At 40.4% G+C, this 22291-nt stretch overlaps 1 protein-coding gene across 8 annotated transcripts in view; it reads left to right on the forward strand.

Moving 5' to 3' along the window:
* The window catches only part of Oxr1 (oxidation resistance 1), a 413570-nt gene that overhangs the window by 258597 nt on the left and 132682 nt on the right, over positions 1-22291 (forward strand). Inside the window, exon 4 of one of the 8 annotated variants that reach the window (XM_030248362.1) lies at positions 4576-4794. The exons of the other annotated variants lie outside the window; for them this stretch is intronic. Coding sequence (XP_030104222.1) covers positions 4782-4794 — 13 coding nt within the window. The 5' untranslated portion in view covers positions 4576-4781. The remainder of the gene's footprint in view (positions 1-4575; positions 4795-22291) is intronic. 8 annotated transcript variants of the gene reach the window in all.

The following is a 22291-nucleotide window of genomic DNA, read 5'->3' on the forward strand; positions in this document are numbered from 1 at the left end:
CTTCCATGTGTGTTTTGTTCCCAATTCTAAGAAGGGGCAAAGTGTCCACACTTTGGTCTTCATAACCTATTTTTGTACTCAAACTTTTTTCTATGTATTTGGAAGAGTGACTTTCTAATGTCTTTATGTGGAAAAACTTACAGTGCTTTCTTTTAGAAAACTGTTATATTTATAAATTATATCCCTTAGTAAAACTTAAAATCAGCAGATTTTCCAGAGATTATTTAATTTCCTTTAATCTTTTTTTTTTCAGCTAGCACAGAAAATAATAGAGTTCAATAAATAGTTTTCATACATGTGTCTAGCTTTACTTTGGTATTAAATAATTTGGATTGACCATGGTGGTACACATGCTAGTGTTTAAATTACTATCTCACAACTGAAAGGATCCTTGGTTTTTTGAGATGGTTCTCTCACCGCCGAGTTTCTGCTTCCTACAGGGGGTGCCCGAGTGAAACCCAGGGCTGACACACAGATATGTCTTCTTTATTTCTATTTATGTTTCCTATATTTTTCCAGCTAACCTCCATGCACTGGCAACCAAGACTAATTCCAGAGACAACTGCTGAATCTAGCAAGTTCATCAACTGGCAGGTCCCGTTACGGCCCTTCGGACATAAGAGCATTTACTAAATAAAAGCCCAGAATAACCAGATCAATTAAAGTTCAGATATAACAATAGATGATTGTTAGGTATGATCTGTTCATATATATTGTTTTGTAACCGTGTGTCCTGTATTTTCTCTGCAGCCCCTGTGCAGGCTGCGTTCTCTAAACCTGCTTTCTTAATTCCAAGCACTTCTCTCGGCTCCCTGCTCTCATTTAGCTCCTTTTTCCTGCAGGACTTCCCACCTTTGTGATCACCAGAGCTATCAGCGTACACCTAAATGATCCCTCGTTCTAGTCTATGACCTGGCACTGTCTGCTCCACCACAAGTTCCTAAAGCATAAATGCAGAGACCCATTGAGTCCTTTTGCTGCAGTGCATTACTATGCCCTCGTGCATGCGTTACCATGGGCATGCATGCTGAAGCTCTCTCTAATAGGAGCTAGCTGGACATTGCCTGTTTTCTAAAAGAGTGGATTCATCTAGAGAATAGATGGGTAAGGGACATGAGTCGTTGTAACTTTTTGTCACAACCCAGTATACTTTTTAGGCACATTATGTTGATGTGTGTAATCATGAAAATGTGCAGAGCTACAAAAGGGAAACACCACATCTTTATTGTAGCTGTAGAAATAGAATGATGCTTAATTTGTAAGATAGAATGATTCGCTGTCCTCCTTCACCCAAGTCCTGGACTCTTTGAGTACTAAACCTATGTGTTAGCCAAGTACCCAACCTGCCTGGCTACATTTAACCAGTGGTGCTGTGTGGCTGCTTGTGGCTCTTCCCCACTACTCCTGTTAACCTGCACAGTGCTCCTGCCAACATCCAGATGCTGACATCCAGATGCTGCCGGTACTACAGTGATTACCGTGGCAGCTTTGCCTAGATGCCACCTAGATAACCGCAATTATTTTTCCTTAAAATGAAATTACACCAGACATCCAGAAGCAGACTCGGAAACTCTACTTTGCCTGTGTGGAGCCATGTCGATTTGGATTGTAGAGTCTTTAAACTGACTCTGGCTTCCCAGGCCACATTGCTGGCCTACTGTGGGGCTTTCCCCAGGCCACATAGCTGGTCTACTGTGGTATTTTTGTTGTAATATCTTATCTATGGCTGTGCTTGGCTATCGTTGACCACATGAAAGTCATTGCTTCTGTGTTAATTCTTCTCATTGCTGTTCCCTGAGATGGGGCTCCTTGTTTGATTTATCCAAACATCCCTGTCTCCCCCTCTGTCCTTTCTTCTTACCTGAGGCCCTGGGCTAGGCCTGGCCTGTTGCTTCCCAGGCCTGCCTAAGAGCTTGCAACTCTGACTAAGTAACCTGGCTGGAACATCTGGGCACAGTGGGAGGAGAAAGTCCCATCTCTGCATGCCTTGTCATCAGGAGGACATTGGAAAGCCTCCTGCCTAAACGTGCTCTTTCTGGACCCAGATGACCTGAACTTCTTTGCTTACTAAACTAGCTCTGTGCTCCTCAGCAACTTCCTTTCCCTCCCTGCTTGTCCTTACTCACCTCAATAATGAAGAGAAAATACAGGCCTCCAGAATATTCTATCGTGCTAAACAATTTATGCACATTTCTTAGAAAGTATCTACTACATAAAAATAGTTAAATGTTTGCTGCTATTTTTTTTAAATTAACCCTTGATGATAGCATTAGAAGATTCAGCTTGATTCCTACCACTGAATAGCCTCTCTGAAGGACCACTTTCTGGCTTCTCTAGCAGATAACACAGTGTGGAGTAAACCTCACTCCCCTTACACAACTATTGCTGCTCCACTTTTGTTTAATCTATATCTTTAAGCAGAAAAATGGGGGAGGGGAATGACATTAACAAAATATCTCAGAATCTTAGTTTCTGTTTGACAGACCCAAAGAAGGTAGGAACCAAAAATAGAAGTTACCAGAGGTATGAGTGGTGTGCCCATTGTCAAGTTGCTGAAATATACAATTTTACTTGTTCTGCACTTTGGAAATGTGCATCAAAAATGTGAGGGAACCACCATTAATAAATACTAATCTAATTCTCCATAAGAAGATACTGACCTAAAGATGGAAGGCTTCCATCGTGTTCCCAGTACCACATAACAAAGCCTTAACAACAGCCTTGGGCCCCTCCATGCCTTTGTTCAGGATCTCCAGTTCTTTCCATCACACAAAGACACAAGGCTTTGGCTACTTCTCAGGGTGTCACGCGATTTGGAGAGAGCAGCTGTAAAAATAAAATATTTGAAGGACTCAATCTACACAATGGCAATAGTTATAAAAACCTGACTTTGGAAACCATACAGAAACAGGATCATTTTGTTTTCCCAGTCAGATTCGCCTCAATCGTTTCTTTTGAAAAATAAGTTATTGTTACTGATAACAAAGAGGCAGTGTTTGCCTATGCCAGAGACTGTGGTAAACACTACATGGCTCCTTGACACACTGTTCCTGAGCCTACCGGTAGGTAGTTATTCATTCTCTATAAGAAGAAAGAGAGACAGTCAAGATTCTGAATGGTTCACACACTCGCCCAGTGTCACACTCTTCAGAGCAGAGAGGGAACACTAGGGTTTAAACTCAGACAGGCTATGCTCTAATCCCACAGTCTAAATCCTAATACTACTATATCTGCTTTATTTTATATAATTGATCCTGCATAGTCTGATCAGCCCTACAGTTCAGTGATGTGTGGGACAGTCACAAGCCCCAGAAATGTTCAGGACATTGTCATTGGTCTCAGGGCAGCCACCCTGATGCTGTCACCATCCTGGGCTCACAGGCATTCCAAATTGGCCTCCACTATTAGATAACAGCATACAGACATTAATCATGATATAGGCTAGAAGACTTAGCCTATAACCAGCCACTGAATGAGCCTGTGCCTCTTGGTTTACCAAACAATACTTTAAATAAATAAAATAGACGATAATAAAATTCTATTTGTATTTTAAATATTTTAAATAAACTGTTTAAATAAGTACTTTAAAATCATCCTTTGCTCCTCATTTTCTTAGCCATTTTAAGTGTACAGTTAAATATATTCTCACTGTTCTGAAACAGGTGTCCAGAATTTTCATTTTGCAACCCTGAAGCTGCATTCCTGTTAAATCACCTCTTTTGATTTTTTCCTGTTCTCTGGCACTGGTAGCCACTAGTCTGCTTTTATTTCTGTGAATTTCAGTACTTTATATACTTCATAAAAGTAGAATTCTACAGTTTTTTCCTTCTGTTCTTACCATTTTCACCAGTTCTCAAACTGCAGGTCATGACCCTCACATATTAGTGAGGTTGAGTGACTTCCAACAATATTCTTAAAGTTTATGCATGCTTTAGCATGTATTAAGACTTCCTTCCTGATTAAGGCTAGTAATATGCCCTAGTTCCCTCTCTCTGTCTTACGAAGTATTTGTCCATCTGTTCATTATGAATGCTTGGGTAGATTCCCTTTTTGACCACACTAGATGGTGTTGTTCCCCATGTAGCTCTGAGGAGTCTCCTTAAGATCCTGCTCTCAAGTATCCTGAATATACTCCCGTTGCCGGAATTGACAGATTCTATAGCAGCTCAATTTTTGATCTCCTGGGGAAATCCCATAACGTCCCCCATCACATTTCCTTCTGACACATTTTATATTTTTTCTGACAGCTTTTAGTGACTCCACACCTTGAAAGGCACTTATGATTATCTGTGAAGCATTACACCTTTTTCATTCCATTTTGATATAACAATGTATTTTTATGTCAGAAAACATAGTACGACTTAAGCTAGGATTTCATAAGGAATGATGGATTCCAGACAAGCACAGGACTGCATCCCCATAAACATGTTTAGCTGTAGAAGCTAAATATTACCCTCAGACATTCCTTAAGTAAATGAATAACTTGTCCTTCTGGACCTAAAGCAGATACTGTTTCCTTGGGCTTTCAGCCTCCAGCGTCTTACTCAGAATCAAAAGCTTCTTAATGTTTGGCAGAGGGAGACAGCGAGAAGGACTGACCTCTTACTCCAACCATCTGCTGAAGATGGAGGGAAAACCAGGCGTTTCAAGGCCTCCCTGGACACGGAGATGTAGATTTCAGGATGGGAATGAGCCCAGTGCAATAGCAAGAACATCTAAAAGACAATGCAAGGAGCTACAGCCAAAGAGAGCTCAGCTCCAAGAAAACACGGCCAACAACCATGAACCTGGAAAGTGAGTTTCAAAAATCATGTTTTTCTATTTTTACAAATCTTTTCATTTGACTGAATCATTTGTTAGAGAATGGTGAGACTTAATACCATACCGAAGCATAGCCATTAGAGTCAAGACAATCAAATAGTAAGATATTATACAGACAATAAAATTGGATATTTGTATGTGTGTATGTATATTGCATTTCTTCAAAAATTGCTTACCTCTAATGAAAAATAAGTTTCCTTTCAGTATTATATAATATTGTGATTCTGTGATATGAATTTTTTTAAATCTTTGAACCATTTATCCTATTTATATTCATATTATTTGTTTTTATTTCTGCCTTCCATTTCATGAGTACAAACTTAAAGAATCAAATGCCTTTTCCATTCTAAATATGCAAATAAATAATTTAAAATTATAGTGCGCTTACTATTATCCTTATTTACTTTGTGCACACTGAGATTCTAAGAACTGATTGTAGTAACGAATCATTAAGTTTTAGCACTCTATAGCTAATGAGTGAAATTTTCTAAAGCTATCGGGTAATTTAAAAACAATATGGCAAGTTAAACTGATTTGAGTTGATGGTATAGTTCATTGGTAGAGTGTTTGCCTTATATGCCTGAAGCCCTGAGTTGGATCTGCAGCCCCATGTAAATGGGACCTGGTGGCTCATGCCTGTAATTCCTACACTTGGAAGGTGAAGGCAAGACAATCAAAGTTCAAAGTCTTCTTCAGCTACAAGCAGCACCGTCATGAAAAGGTCAAGCAAGGAAGACAAAGTTTTGTTTTGTTTTTTTAAATAGTCCTACATATGTAGAGCGATCAGCAATGATCACGTTTAGAGCTAGCTCACTTGAAGAGAAAGCGAATAAAGCCTATTTGAGTAAATGGGCCCCAGTTATCTGAGTAAGTCCTAGTTAGTAATAAGTTATAAATACTGCACTTGTTTTATATAGCAGTCCAAAATAGCAAACCTGACAATAAGGATTCCTCTCATAAGAAGTTCTAACAGTGCTCTGCTGAGCAAGAATGCTAAGTAGGACAGATAGGTCTCCACCATTGTCCAACTGACCACTTTTCTTCTTGGTGGTGTTATTCAGCAATGGAGAGCACAAAAGAAGAGAAGACATTTTAAAGCTCTCTCTCTCTCTCTCTCTCTCTCTCTCCTCTCTCTCTCTCTCTCTCTCTCTCTCTCTCTCTCCCCCCCCCCATCATTTCTTGAATTTCTCTGTATGTGAACTTGTAACTGTGTGAATGCATGAGTATCGGGCAAAGAACAACTTTATGGACTCAGTTCTCTTCTCCCACCTGGAGGCTGAACTCAGGTCGTAAGGTTCAGAGCAAAGCGCCTTTCAACAGTCTCCATTGTAAAGCATTTTAACCCAGACGTTGACAGTGTTAGAGGTAAATTCTGTGGAGTTTATGAGTGACAGTTAATAATAAACTTAGAGGAAAATACCCCAGTTAATACAGAGCAAGGCAAATCTGAGATTCATAGCAGTGTTCTATGTCCAGTATTCAAAACACAATAACACAAGACTGGAGCCATGGCCCATTGGTTAAGAGAACGCCCATTTGGTTTCCAGAACCCACAGGGTGCCTTACAACCACCTGAAACTCTCGTTATGATATCCCTACTAAAACAACCTCAGGACCAGCATGAACTAGTTTCCTGGTAGTCACCTAGCATGCATCTGAATTCCAGAACACTAAATCACAACTGCCGTGTGGAAATGCACCACACAGTACAGCCTATTGCCTTCACCAGCTGGTGGGCCAGTCTTCTGGTTACTTCCCCTGAAGAAGGTTCACTCCCTTTAATGACAGTCCTTCATTTAGACTGAACCCATATAGGGAGTGGGGGAGAAGGAAAATGTATAAAAGCACTGACTACTTTCTCCAAAGAAATTCTCTACCACCACCTTTGTAGTTAGTGATTTGGAATACTTGAAGGGTATGCTATAGACATCAGACTTTGTGATGTCTTTTACCATCACATTTATGATATGGATATCTGGGAGGAGCATGGAAAACATTCCAAGAACAATACTATGTTTTGAAGAAACTGAATTCTGGTCTTGTTTTCTTGGAGTTTTTTCACAAGCACTCAGAAACCTCACATAATTCCATTCTTGGGATGTGTTTCAACAACTATTAATTAGCTTTTTATTTGGAGGGGTGCGTCTTTTCTCAAAACAGGACAACTTCAAACTAATTGTGTTGAAATATATAATTTCTATAAACATAAATATAATTAAAAGTGCAATCTTCTCCTGAGATGTAAGCAATTTAAGAAGTAAGCACTTTAAACTTCAGATTGAGTAAACACAGTATGGACAAAGCCATCCACCAAGCACTTAGCCTTTAGACCTAATTGATCAAATGTACGAAGTACACACATTAGGTTCTCCTAAATGTTTCAAGCATCTTGAAATCAGAACTCGAAAGATTTCCAAGAAAAGCAGGCAGATCAAATGCACTGGTAAGATCTGTAGGATCTCTCTCTTCTTTATATTTGACAGTGAAATGATTTTTGTCAACATAGGAGACAGAAGACCAAAACATTAACCATAGAAGTAGACCTCTACCAACAAAATAATGAAGTTGAACAGCAAACCTAAGAAATTTAAAGCTGATGGGGAAACCAAGAAAGATAAGATTCACAGTGAAGAAGTGAAAAACAAATTCAATACTTTTATGAATAATGGTGGGATTTCAAAATCTTTCTTACAAAAGACCCAAAATTACAGATATTTATTTACAAATCCTTAGGCAGTGTCTTAGTCAGGGTTTCTATTCCTGTACAAACTTCATGACAAAGAAGCAAGTTGGGGAGGAAAGGGTTTATTCAGCTTACACTTCCATACTGCTGTTCATCACCAAGGAAGTCAGGACTGGAACTCAAGCAGGTCAGAAAGCAGGAGCTGATGCAGAAGCCATGGACCGATGTTCTTTCCTGGCTTGCTTCCCCTGGCTTGCTCAGCCTGCTCTCTTATAAAACCAAGACTACCAGCCCAGAGATGGTCCCACCCACAAGGGGCCTTTCCCCTTGATCACTAATTGAGAAAATGCCTTACAGTTGGATCTCATGGAGGCATTTCCTCAACTGAAGCTCCTTTCTCTGTGATAACTCCAGCTGTGTCAAGTTGACACAAAACTAGCCAGTACAGACAGCAACTCACCAGAAAGCTCACAGTTAAATACTATAGTCAACAAGCAATGAGCATTGCTCTCAATATTCCTTGTTATTGGCCTACTCTTTTCTTTGGTTTATTTGTAATGGACTAGTTAAATGATGTACAAGCATGTCAAGGATAATAACAATGAGCATCCACCAACTAGCTTCAAAGCAGGAGCTTTGCAAAAATAGCTGAAGGGCTCTGGTACCTCTCGTTAATCTTCCTTCTTTCTGTGCTTTCCCACATCCCAGTGCAGAGGTCGCCATCATCTCAAACTGGGGTGTTCTGGAAACACCTTTATACTTGCCATATACATGAATATGGTCCATATGATGATACAAATGTGGTCTCCTTTAGAACAGCAAAGACACTTGGAAAAGGAGGCATCTGGTATGAGAACACTAACAAAATAAGAACATTAAAAAAGAAGGAGAAGAAGAAGAAAAAACTTGAAATAACAAAATATATGCAAAAGGCAAGAAAATCTATAAAAAGGCATCCTTACCTGTCTCAAAAGAATAAAATATATTGTAGGCATGAAACAGGAGTAAGTAAGGTAAGGCAGAAAGGTGTGTTCAAATATCAAGCAGGGGAAAAAAAACTCTAAGAAACTAAAGCTGTAATTACAGAAACTCAGAACACAGAAAACACTGGTTGGAGTTTCATGGAATGTCTTTTGAAGACAGGACAAAAGAATAGAGGTTCTGATAATGAGAGAGAGAGAAAAATGAGATGAGAGGACCAGTCAGGAAATTCCATCACTCAATGAAAAGCTTCATAAAGAAAAGAGAAAGCTGAACTATCAAAGAAATAAAACAAGAAAAGCTGTGTGGAACTGAAGGACACTGAATTTCCATATTTTAATAACCCAGCATCAGGACAATGACCAGAGCAGACTCACCTACACACATTATAATGAGGCATCTGAATATTTGTGCTAAAGTCCAGATCTTCTGCTTTGATACAGACATATTTTAATGTATCAGTAATCACAATAATAAAGAATTTTAAAGCAGTGCTAGAAGCTTGGAAAGATTATAGCATGTCTTTGAATTGAAATGGTAAATTATCCTTAGCAAGCTTCTACTAACACTATAAATCCAATGTCAAGAAGTATCTAACCAGTTTCATATATGGACATTTAAACATATTCTCTCCAGTATATGATTTCTTTGGTGTTCCACCAATATGATAAAACAAGAGAGAAAAACATAAGGAATCTAATGAACAAGGGCTCCAGAGGAAGACCTGAAGGAGTTCATCCATGGACTCTTCTAGTACATCCCAGATAGCAGCCTTCCAGGTCAGGGCAGAACAACAGGAAGAGTTCAGAAAGGTGGGCTATGGGAGATGCGAAAAGGGAAGGAGTTGATGTACCTGTCTGTCTATCATAAGATGTCCAAGGGAGCCGAAGATTTTCTTTAGTTCTTACTGAACTAAAGATAAAGGTAATCATATACAGAAATAAAGCCTTATTAAATAATCATGGAATAGGCATGATTAAATAATTATAAAAAGCATAAAAGTAAGTGGGATGGGAGAGAGAACAGAGTAATTGAATGTGATCCAAGGACATTATGTGTCTATAGGAGTGCATAATGAAATCACTCACTTTGTATAATCTATATATGCTTAAAATGAACAAGAGAGACAAAACCATTTATGCTCCTAAACCGTATGTGTACAGTACTAATTTTTCATCATTTTTGCACTTACTGGGTTTACTTTCTTGGGATTAAATTTTTTTCATAGTCCCAGTTAAGTTTCCACAGAGATAGCTCTGGTTAAATGAACTAAGACACAAAACAAAAGCAAAGTCATTAATCAGCAAAAGGGGACAGCCGGGATGGCAGTGTTATTGCTACGCATGGAGGGAGATGAGGAAGGGCAGGGGGCAGGGAGAATAATCAGAACACATTAGATCCATGTAGGAGATTGTCAAATGGCAAAATTAATTTTAAAATTAAGAAGAAATAAATTTATTCAGCTAAGGAGATTATTGTCATCATTTGCAGTAGTGTGTGGAACTGAAGTCAAAGTTTGGTCTTGCAAGTAGTCACTCTAGAACAGGGCTATCAATGCAACTTCTAAAACATTTTATTCAAATCACAAGTTAGTAAGCCAAGTCTCAAATTGTCATGGAACTGTTTAAAACCACTAATTTCCTCTTAGCTTTGTATATCACAGGTTCCCTAATTTTATTTTTTCATATAGAGTCAAAAAGTATTTTAACTACTATAATTTATAGTACATATGCATGTTACCCTGTTCATATTTAGTTTGTCTAGTTGAATTAAGTGTTCTGTTTGAAATTTTATGATCCACCATTTCACCTGCTATTTAGGAAATGAAATGATCATTTTTGCATGGATCAAACACACCAGAAAGTAGGAAAGTAAGTGGAGATAGACGAGATAAAGAAAAAACACACAAAGCAAACGTTTAGTAAGCTCAGTGGTGAAGTAAAGACGTCTCAAGCCAGGTAAAGGAAGTTAGAAGGCTCCGGCCAGGATATATCCCAGTTTTCTTTAACAGTGGTAAGAGTAAGCATGGAGTTGGAGATACAGGGAAGTTATCAGGTACAAGGGAAACAGAGTTCAGTGAAGAAGGGGAGCTGGTCACTGAGTAGATAAGTGTGGCTCTTAGAATGAATAACGGATGAAGAGTGAGCTTGAGTAGGTCATGGGGACCTGACTGTAGCATATTGGAAGCTGTTACCGTGGATTATATGACTATCGTCTTTACTGTAAGTTCAATGAATGGTTACCATTGACCCTCAGGAAAGAACTGACAGTTCACATTCTCTTTTACTCTTTGAAAGATTAGTTCAGGCTGGAATGTGGAGAATAGACTGCCAAACCAGAGTGAAACCAGACAGCATAGTTAGGAGTTATAGCTGTGACTCAATGATCATCGTACTTCAGAAAACATGACAGGTGGACATATTTTGTGTACGTTTTCAAAGTAGGGGAATGACTGATGACTACCCTGCGGGCTGTAAGAAAGTAGAGAGGAAGAAGGAGAAAACGACAGAAGGGGCGTTACAAGTTCTCAAGGGTATTTTAACCACAAAGTCCTCAGTCCACTCTCAACTGAGCAGAATGAGAGTAGAGCAGGTTTGTTGGAAACTCAGTAGTTTATTTCCAAACATTTATGTTGAGTTTCATACATGAGCAAGCTCTCTACCTGGGATAAGCTTGCAGCAAATACAAATCTAGAACTCCTCAAGAAGTCTATAGTAGAAATATCTTTTGAGACTTTAACATACAGATGATAATAGAATATGAACAAATTCACCAAAGGAGGCATAGATTGATGGTTGAGAATTTTTACATATATGTTTATAAGGGATATCGCTCTACAATTTTCATCTTCCTTTGGGTTTTGTGTGGTATCAGGGAAATAATGTCATTGTACCAAGAATTAACAAATGTTCCTTCAGCTTCAATCTTCCAGAAGAATGTAAGCAGTATTGACATTTATTCTTTTTTGTAGCTCTGATAGAACTTAATTACTGCTTCTGTTTTACTAGAGGCTTATGTTGGTATGTTATACTGGCTTCTCTGCTCTTGATTTACCATTTGCAGATGGAATATATTGAGAAATTTATACATTTATTTTGGATTTTCCACTTTGTTATAGCATAGGTTTTTTTTTTTGTTTTGTTTTGTTTTTAAAGTATTCCCTTAAGAGTCTCTGGATTTCCTTGCTGTCTCTTGTGATGTCTTTCTTTTACTTACAACTTTATTAATTTAGATCCTTTCTCTCTGTCTTTTAGATAAATTGGTTAATGGTTGGTCAGTCTTATTGATTTTCTCAAAGAACCAACTCTTCATTTTATTGATTCTCCATTGTGTGTGTGTGCATGCCGCATGTGTACATGTGCCTGTGTGTGCCTGTTTGTATGTGTGCATGCCGCATGTGTACATGTGCCTGTGTGTGTGTTTCGATTTCATTGATTTCTGCCCCGAGTTTGATGATTTCTTGCCATATACGCTTTTTGGGTGTTATTTCGTTTTGATGTAGAGCTTTCAGGTGTGCCAATGAGTTACTAATAGTAAACCTGCCCAATTATTTGATACTATTTAGTACTACGAACTTGCTTCTTAGAACTGCCTTCCTTGGGTATTATCTTAGTTAGGGTTTCTGTTGCTGCAACAAAGTACCATGAACAAAAGACAGGTTGTGGAGGAATTTGGCTTATACTTCCATATTGCTGTTCATCAGCAAAGGAAGTCAGGACAGGAGCTGTAACAGGGCAGGGACCTGGAAGCAGGAGCTGATGCAGTAGCCATGTGAGGATGGTGCTGCTTACTGGCTTGCTCTTCCTGGCACGATTGGCCTGCTTTCTCACAGAACTCTGGACCACCAGCCCAGGGCAGGCATCAGCTGTGAAGGGATGGGCCCTCCCCACATCAATTACTAAGTAAGAGAATGCTTTATGGGTGGATGTTATGGAGGCATTTTCTCAATTAAGGTTCCCTCCTTTCCAATAAACCTAGTTTGTATCAAGTTCACCTAAGACTAGCCAGCACATGTTTATAATTTCATTCAGTTCTATAAAGTTTCTAATTTTCTTGTGAATTTCTGTCATGGCCCATTTTTCTCTCAGTAGTGAGTTGTTCACTTTCCACCAGTTTATGAACTTCTGTTGTTGTTGGTATTTAGCTTTAATTCATGGTGGTCAGGTAGCATGCACAGTGCTTTTTCAATGTTTTTGTATCTGTTCAGAGTTGCTTTGGGTCTGACTGCTTTGTGGTCAATTTCAGAGAAACTTCCATGAGCTGTCTAGAAGAAACTATGTTAATTTGTGTTTAAATGGAAAAATCTATAGATGTCTGTTAGCTCCATTTGATTTGATGATGGTATTTAACTCCAGGATTTCTCTGTTTAATTTTTGTCTGGATGACCTGTCTATTGGTGAGAGTGGGATATTGAAGTTACAAACTAATTGCCATCCCTCATTTCCTTTCAAAACAAGCAGTTTCTTGTAATGTCACACAGTAGGGGTAAAGCTCCCACTAAGAGCTCTGTGTTGTTGCTGCATGAGTCTAGGCAGACTACTTAAGTTCAGATTAGTTCGTTTCATTGTTTCATATGTAACTCAAAATTTTTGTGAGTTACACAGTGTAATTGTCTATTCATTTACTCTTATTCCCCACTTCTGGAAAACAGGACAAAGCTGAAAACAAGAACTGTAGCTACGTCCCTAGTCCAGCTCTTCCAGGGCCTGTAACTAACTGCTTCCCACTTGAATAAAGGCAGCAGTCAAGCCTGGGTTTTCCTGGATCGATGAACTAAAAGCTTCCGTTTATCCAGAGAGAAAGGATAGCTTAACACCTCTTTTAAGGCATCAGCTCTTTTCTTATTTCATAAAAAGTAAATGCACGTTTTACCCATTTAACAGTAAGCGCGATGGTACTCATTTAGTGGGAAGCAAGGGGACAGAGGTCCTTAGAATCATAGATGCCTTTGTTCCAAGGCAGTGCTGCCATCTGCTGCTGGAGACACAGTTTTTCTTCCCATGTCCACAATTTAGTCAGACTCCCACCAGTGGAGGGGAACCTTAACCCCTGAAACTGAACATACTGCTGTGGGTGGTGGAGGGGAACCTTAGCCCCTGAAACTGAACATACTGCTGTGGGTGGGGGAGGGGAACCTTAGTCCCTGAAACTGAACATACTGCTGTGGGTGGGGGAGGGGTACCTTAATCCCTGAAACTGAACATACTGCTGTGGGTGGGGGAGGGAGACTTACGATTAGAATATTGAGAAGCACTTCATCTTAGCTTATCTCCTTACCCTGTCCCTACTAAGTGTTTATTGAATCCCCATTACCATGCAGAAATGAAAGATCAGGACCTCTACTAACAGAGTTTATATGCATGTATGAATAACTAGCCAGTAAACAGGAAAGAGCATCAATGCATAAATAAGATGGTGGCATGTGCATGAAACATAGCGGTAGTCCATATATATGGACACGGTGAGTGCCTAAAACTAAAGTTTTCAAGGAGGTAATGTGAACTCAGTAAGGAGGGAGGGAGAGACAAGACTAGGAAAGCTAAGAACTAGGAAGTAAATGGAGAAAATCTGACCTGCATTTGAATGTGCAGAAAACAGCATGAATGAAGCCCCCCTCCCAAAGGTGAGTTTGGAATATGAAAGGCAGGAAAATTAAAAGAGTCATTCTTGAGTTAGTAGAGAAACAAGCACGGGAAGCCAGGGATGGTGGTACACACCCAAAATCCCAGAATTTGGGAGGAAGGGATGGGAGGATTGAGAGTAAAAGGTCATGAGCTAAAAGCAGTATCTTTGAGATCATTTGGGATACAAGAGACCTTGTCTCACCTTCTGCCCCCTAAAAAGGAGAGGCAGCTGCATGCAGGATGGCTGAAATCTGGAAAAGGAGTTTGGATTTCATTACAAATAGCGAGAGGAAGAAAACCTTTGAAGGATTTTTAACCAGAGAAGTGACCTCATTTATGATATAAGAAACTCCAAACGCTGACACCATTACATACACTAGCAAGATTTTGCTGAAAGGACCCAGATGTAGCTGTCTCTTGTGAGTCTATGCTGGGGCCTAGCAAACACAGAAGTGGATGCTCACAGTCAGCTATTGGATGGATCACAGGACCCCCCAATGGAGGAGCTAGAGAAAGTACCCAAGGAGCTGAAGGGATCTGCAACCCTATAGGTGGAACAACAATATGGACTAACCAGTACCCTGGAGCTCTTGTCTCTAGCTGCATATGTATCAAAAGATGGCCTAGTCGGCCATCAGTGGAAAGAGAGGCCCATTGGACATGCAAACTTTATATGCCCCGGTACAGGGGAACGCCAGGGCCAAGAAGTGGGAGTGGGTGGGTGGGGGAGTGGGTAGGGGAGCGTGTGGGGACTTCTGGGATAGCATTGGAAATGTAAATGAAATAAATACCTAATTTAAAAAAAAGAAACTCACTGTATAAGTTCAGAAAAACATAGTATCTACCAAGAGCTGGTAAAAGGAAACTAATTGGAGTAACTGGTAATCTAACCCCCAAGGCCTCCTCTACTGTAAGAATAACTTCCTAATCCCTAGAGAGCCCTCCCCAGAGCCTGCAGTCTACTTCATATCAATGTCTGCTGGTGTCTCTCAGAGTGACCCAAGCAGTAACTATGAAAGCCATCTGATAATAGAATGATAATAACCAGACTCAGTTGTGGTACCATCCAGTTCATGTGTAGATAACCTCACTGTACCTCAACATAGTCCATAGCAGGTGATTACATTCGTGGCTATTTAAATCACCATACCCCATATCTTCAGCCTGGTCCTTGCAAAGTCTGTACTTCATAATACGTACTTAGCAGTAGGGGTCTTTTGACACCTCTTTTTTAGAGACCTATGAAGAATAACTCACATTTCTAGATGGAAAACTGCTTTATACTCAAACTTTCTTCCGAGCTATAAAATGCCTTGAAATGGTTCTTTCTCTCAATTAGAAATATTTGTCTTGGGGCTGCAAAGATACATCACCAATTAAGAACACTGGTTGCTCTTCAGTAGGACCTGGGTTTGACTCCCAGCATCCACTTGGCAGCTCACACCTATCTGTAACTCAAGTTCCTGGAGATCTAGGATTCTATTCTGGCCTCTGCAGGCACCAGACACATACATTGTACACAGATAAACATACAGGCAAACCCCATACACATAAATAACAAAACCAAATAATAAATTCTCTTTGCCCAAACATTAAGGAATTTGTTATCAAATCTTTTAGCCACCTTATATCACTTTATTTGCCACTTTAAGATGGAGGAAAATCTCTGTTTCATGTAAGGACTCAGAAATGAATCCAAAGGTCAGCCAGTTCTCAGACTTGTTCCTTTGATGTGTGGATTTAAGAGACAAAAGGGTAATAACAGTTTTTTTTTTCTTCATTTAAGTGAAATTGCATGTAAGCTATTGATCAAAAGAAGACACTTGCTTACCTGTTGGTAACAGAGATGCAAACACAGTGTTTTGTTTTTGTTTTTGTTTTTTAAATAAGCCTTGTGTTCATGTAATGTGGTCAGAGACAAACATCTCAGATTCTACAAACTTATCATTCCCTCCTCCTTTTATGCCATGCTATGCATGATTTCTATCTTTGAGATAGACACTAGAACTCCAACTACTGTGTTTCCCATAGATTTTCACTCGAACACCTTTTCAGCCTATTGCGTTCACCTGTCCCTGGAACTCCTAATTACCTCTAGGATTTTAATAGTGTGTATTCTGTGAGCCCTTTACAGAGGCACAAGATCAAGGCCATTGGGCTGGGGGTGGGGAGGATTCCAACCTAATCCCTACATGGTTCCTGGTGAGGCTGGATCCACCAAGATAAGTGTCCACTTTTGTTTAAGTTGAATAAACGGTATCATAGAGTACTGGGTTCAGAATGGCAGTGGGTTATGGAACAACTTGGTTTCATTAAATCTGGTTCGATTATGTCCATTTGCAAAAGAGTACCCCATATTAAGACCTTCTTTATCCAATACTCCATGTCCTGGACAGCCAATCTCTTTCTCCGTGTGACTCATTCTTTCCCTGAAGTATCGCATCTACCTCTTCGTGTCTTTATCACCTCTCATGGGCCTTGCAATGCCCCATGCTTTCCTTGTTCCTCTGTTCCCATCCATGTTTCCCACCATTGCTGCAGCATAGCGCTGAACTAGTAAATGGGAACACTTCAGTTTAAGGACTTTGGTGTCATCAAGGGACCTAACTTTTGCCCTCCAATTAGTAACCTTGTCTTCCATAGGGACACAGACCTTTCAACTTTTAGTTTCCTATTTGCAAACTGGAGGTAATACCAACACATCTTTTGTAGTCCCCTCATGGGATAACACTTAACTTAGCAAAATTAGTCCAAAATGCCTAATGACTGTTGGGTGTTTTTTGCTTGTTTGTTTGTTTATAGAATCATTATTACTGTATCCTGAAAACCACTTGAGTGAGGAGCACTGAATTAAAAGCAGACATCTCAGCTTGGCCTGCAGTGCCTTCCACTTCATGGACTGCTGTATTTAAAGCTTTGCAGTGTATTCCATGCTTCGGAGTTAATATGAGATAAATCCTAGCAATCCTGAAGCCTGTGACATTTCCTGAACATGGCCTGTGTTCACCTGCCTTGCTTCTTTCTTTGAGCCTTGGATTCTATTCAGAATTCTTCTGTTATTGCCTTCCTTTCCATTGGAACCTACCTTTTGACAATTATTTACAACATCAGAACTTTTTACATTAGTATTTATATTGACTCTTTACAAAGGTACCAGACTAAGGCTGTTTGGGGGAAAAAATCCAATGTAAACGCTGTGCTCCAAGCTGAGATCCCTGGTAGGCATGGGATCCAGCAGGAGAAGTATCTATTTTTGTTTACTTTACATAAAGATATCATAGACTGGTGGGCTCAGAATGACAGTAAGCTGTGTATCAATTTGGTTTTATTGATTCTAATTAATTAACTGTATTTGTATAAGTAATGCCAACGTTCATGGTATATGGTTTCTTTGGACAGGTACTGTGACTATGTGCAGACAGGAACTAATGGTTTATAGCATCTTACCAAGATCTAGTGAACAGCCGCTGTATCTCTGTTGGTGAAAGGCTTGTGGGCAGAGGTAAACCGTCTTTTAGGTGGTATGTCTGTTTTAAGATACATGCAACTGGAGCCAGCCAAGTTAGAAATGTTTATTCTGGTTTCTTATGGCATATTTCTAGGAAGGGTCACAGAATGTCCAAAGGAAATAAAACACAGGTGTCTGCTAGATTGTTTGTGTCTTAACATTTTCCCATGTAACTGGCAGTTTAAAGGAGCTATGGCTCCGGCTGCTGTGAAGGCTGATTTCTGCTTTTTCTCCAAGGAAGTGAACCTTGCAGGGATATGCCAGCGTCAATATTTCTGTATAAGAGGGTCTTCTTATCTTCCTTTGGTTTTTATTACTTGCCAAACCCGTGTGTGGAGGTCAGAGAATGACTTACAGGAGTCGCTTCCTGGGTTGCCAGCAAATGCCCTTACCCTCTGAGCCATCCCACTGGCTCATATCTTCTTTTAAATGGATTCAGATCAAAATAATTCATCGTCTGTTTCAGCTTACAATTTGTAAAGGTAGGGCTGAAACCAGGGAAGCTGGGGGCTGTGCTCTTTGTTACACATGAGAACAGAGGAGTGATGGAGGACCCCCATAGAAGCCTTAGAAACAACTTCCACTCTCTCATCTCTATTACCACTTAGCTGGGCTGAGTTCTTTTAAGAACTCTAATGTTCAGTTGAGAAGCTGCGCTCCTGCCAGAGACCTGTGACCTTTGGAAATGTCTTTCTGACTTTACTCTGAATATGCTCAAATCCTCTTTTTCTGAGAACACCCCTAGTTAGAATCACAAGAATGCTTGGCACATAAATAATAAATGATGACTGCCAATGGTTGTGTGAAGCATGCAATTGGGGTTGCCAGGGGCCTGGTGAACACTGACTAGTAATATTGCTTAGACTCAGAACTGACCTATGAACGCTGATAGGAGACGTCACCAATGAAGAGAGCTGCTTTGTCTGCCATTCAAAGGTATCCATCTTCCCATGTTCCCCTTGCAAGTTCGTGCATATTAGACAAAGGTTAGGTTGAGATTAACTGTGGACCTTCTCTGCTTGATCAAGCAGGCAGCTCATGACAGCTCTTATGAGTGAATATCCTGCAGAAATGCCTGCCTCATGTTATCAAATATCTCAGTGCAAGTTGACGTTACGGCTTGGACGAAAAATTTCTTGTCCTTCACAAGTTGGCAAGTTAGTTCAAAGATATTTTGAAGCTCATAGACAAACTTATGTCCTCTGTGCAGCCAGATGTGGCCTGAGGGTCGCCAGAATGCTACTCTTGCTTTAAAGGTAGTCTAGAGACCAAGCACGTGCTGCCTTTGTGGGAGAACCTCAGATCTTAGCACCCTCATCAGGTGACTCATGATTGATTGTCCACAACTCCAGTTCCAGATGATCTGATACCCTCTCCTAGTCCCCACAGAACCCACGGGCGGCTGCTCTCACACACGGTGCATCGGGATAAGTACACTCACATGTGCACGTACATTTTTTTTAATTAAAAACTAGTTTGGACTCTTAAAAAGGAATATGGACAATGAGGCTTTCTGCTTCATTAACTCCTCAGGAATTTCTGCATTTGCTGTGCCAACAGGGGCCTCATCTCTTCTCAGGAATGTCAGAACTCATCTCAGGGGAAATGAAAAACAAGCAAGAAAGGTATCGTTTGTCTAGTTGTTATGATCACTTCTAAAAGAATGCAGGACTGGTGGCGAGGATGTGTCCACCCTGCTTGTAAAGGAGCCCACAGGCATGATAGGATTGACGCATTGCCAATAAAGCAGGCAAATAAAACTCTTAGGGCAGGATTCATGGTCCTGGAAACCTGATGGAGTTAGAATTCAGTAAACACTTGAATGTTTCTGGAAATATGTGGCCATTCTAGCCATAGCTTGTTAAAGATCCCAATCCAAGGAGACTAGTAAATAGGAAACCGTGTAAAAGAGAGTGTGGATCAAGACTTTATGCTTGGAAAAACCACTCTAAATGTTTCCGCTTCCTGATTTGTAGCTTTTGAACATGTTTGTTTGTTTGTTTGGTCCTTGAACCAGGACCTCACATATTCTAAGCAAGAACTTTACCCCTGAGATATATCCCTGACCTCTACTTTATAATGTCACCTTGCTTTATGTCATTTTAAAAGTGTAAGTTTTGGCATAGCTCAATAGAGATATTTACAAACTCTTCGATTTATTTAATTCACTAAGCTGCTTATTGAATACCCCATAGTCCCAGGCATGCCTACAGGTACGTGAGGGCCATCGATTAACAAAACATGCAGCCTCCTGCCCTTGAGAGACTTAAACTTCATAACAAGTAACAATTTTTCGGGTATGTCAAAAGAACATTACAAAATGTAAAGATAAAACATTCGAACAGAGCTAAAGACAGGGTGTTTACACTGAATGTTTAAATAAGAAGAACAAAAGGGGGCTTGGGAACTTTCAAGTAATGGATTTCAGAGGAATATCAGGGGTTTTTGTTTGTTCTTTGTTTCCCCTTGGGGTTTCTATTCACTAGAACAAATGGTTCTTTTCCTTTATCAAATCAGTGTGTGAAGAACTAACACACATTACGGATACTTACGGAATACTTCTCTCCTCGCCTCTTTCTCTGGCTTTTATGACACAGTTATCTCCCTCTGTATCCTAGAATGGCTTGCAACTCACTGTATAGCCCAGGCTGGCCTCACACTCATAGTCAGTCCTTTTTCCTAAGCTTTTAGAGTGCTATGATCTCAGGCTTGAGCCAAACATACCTAGCTTCCGAATACATGTTTAAAGCAAAGAAATGAAGCGCTAGGACTTGAGTTGTGTATCCCCTGAAACTCGTGTAACCCTAACCTCCAAGGTTCTTTGTTAAAAGCCAGAGCCTTTGGGACTGAATTAGGTCAAGAGGACAAAGCACTCATGATGGGGCTCACACTCTTCTTAGAGGCACAAGAGAGATGCCCCATCCTTCCTACCACGTGAGATTAGAACAGCACGTGGATGCCTAGGGAAAAGCAGATCTAGAGATTCTTACTGCACACAGATCCTTACTGCGCACAGAGACTAAACCTGCACCTCCATCCTTGGAGACATTAGAAGGAAATCTCTTTCTCTTCTACCTTCCTTCCTTCCTTCCTTCCTTCCTTCCTTCCTTCCTTCCTTCCTTCCTTCCTTTTTTTAAATAATTTGCCCAGTTTGTGGTATTTGGTTTTTCCAACCTGAAAAGACAGGAAAACAATCTAACATCAATGGTTCAACCTTAAGGAATATGTTTTTATACTTTTCAGCTGTATTATAAAACTTTATTGTTTATAAAAAATGAGCTGGTATATTTGCTTTCATTCCCCATCTGCAGTGGCTTTCCCTCTGATTCCCTAGTTTGCATGGTCCACAAGGTCCCTCCTGACTGGATCTCTATTCCGCATTCTGTGTCACCATCAGGTTCTCCTCACTGTCCACACCGCAACCACGTCAGGCTAATCCCTTTTCCTCTGTGCTAAGCTCTCTTTCTCACCTCCAAGTCTGCAGAGACACTCCCAGGCTCCCTCCAGCTGCCCTCTAAAGACCATCTTAATCTTTCTGGTTGGGTGCCTTCCCAGGTCACACTAACTGTAAATCAGTGACTCCACCGTCACTTTTCCCACAGCATCCTGTGACATTCTTCCTCATGGCATTGGCTTCTCCTTTGGTCTTGTTTGTTTCCTTCTCTGGGAGCTCCCTGGGGACACCAACCATTGCTTGTCACAGTAACTCTAATAATTCACTGCACAGTTTATGACCTCTGTTATGTTTTAACTGACTAACCCACAAGTTGATTCTCTGTCCAGACTAAACTCAGCCATACAGTATGTTCTAAATCCTGTGTCTTCTATTGCATGCGTGCTTCCAGCTATTAAAATCTCTCTTACAGTTTCCCTTCATCATACTCTAGGATGACTAAAACATTACATTCATCTTGCTCGCTCGCTCTCTCTCTCTCTCTCTCTCTCCCTCTCTCTCTCTCTCTCAGTTTTTTTCCACTCAAGATGACAACTTAGTGGCCTTAGTCATGCCTCTTCTGCTGAGATACCTCCTACAGGCACACTGTTGGTCACTTGAGTCTCCTCCTGCCAGATTCTTCTTGGCTTTGTCACAGTTCTGTCAGTACACAGATGACAGATAGCTTCTTTTATCTTCCCTTTGGCCTCTGCAGAATTGTTCTAGTCTAGGTCAGTACTGCTGGCTGATAGCTTCCAGGTCCTGCTAAGGCTCTTCTGTCTTCATGCAATACAAACAGACCTGCTCTGTTCAGTGAGATTTGATGCCTTCATTCAGAATTGCTTGTTGCTTCACCTTCTTTTGCTAAGTGTGCATGCTTTATAATGGGAGAAAGTGTTCGCAGATATCTTCACACATCTGGAGAATCAAGATTTTGTTGTCAGAAAAACTAGCAGTGACAGCACAGGGTCCCCAATGAAGGAGCTAGAAAAAGGACCCAAGGAGCTGAAGGTGTTTGCAGCCCCACTGGAGGAACAACAATATGAAGTAACCAATATCCCCAGAGCTCCCTGGGACTAAACCACCAATCAAAGAAAACATAAGGTGGGACTCATGACTCTAGCTGTGTATGTAGCAAAGGATGGCTTTTTCAGTCATCATTGGGAGGAGAGGCCCTTGGTCCTGTGTAGGTTCTATGCCCCAGTATAGGGGAATGCCAGGACCAGGAATGGGAGTGGGTG

The sequence above is a fragment of the Mus musculus genome, chromosome 15 (genome assembly GCF_000001635.26).
Source record: "Mus musculus strain C57BL/6J chromosome 15, GRCm38.p6 C57BL/6J".
NCBI classification, from domain to species: Eukaryota; Metazoa; Chordata; class Mammalia; order Rodentia; family Muridae; genus Mus; species Mus musculus.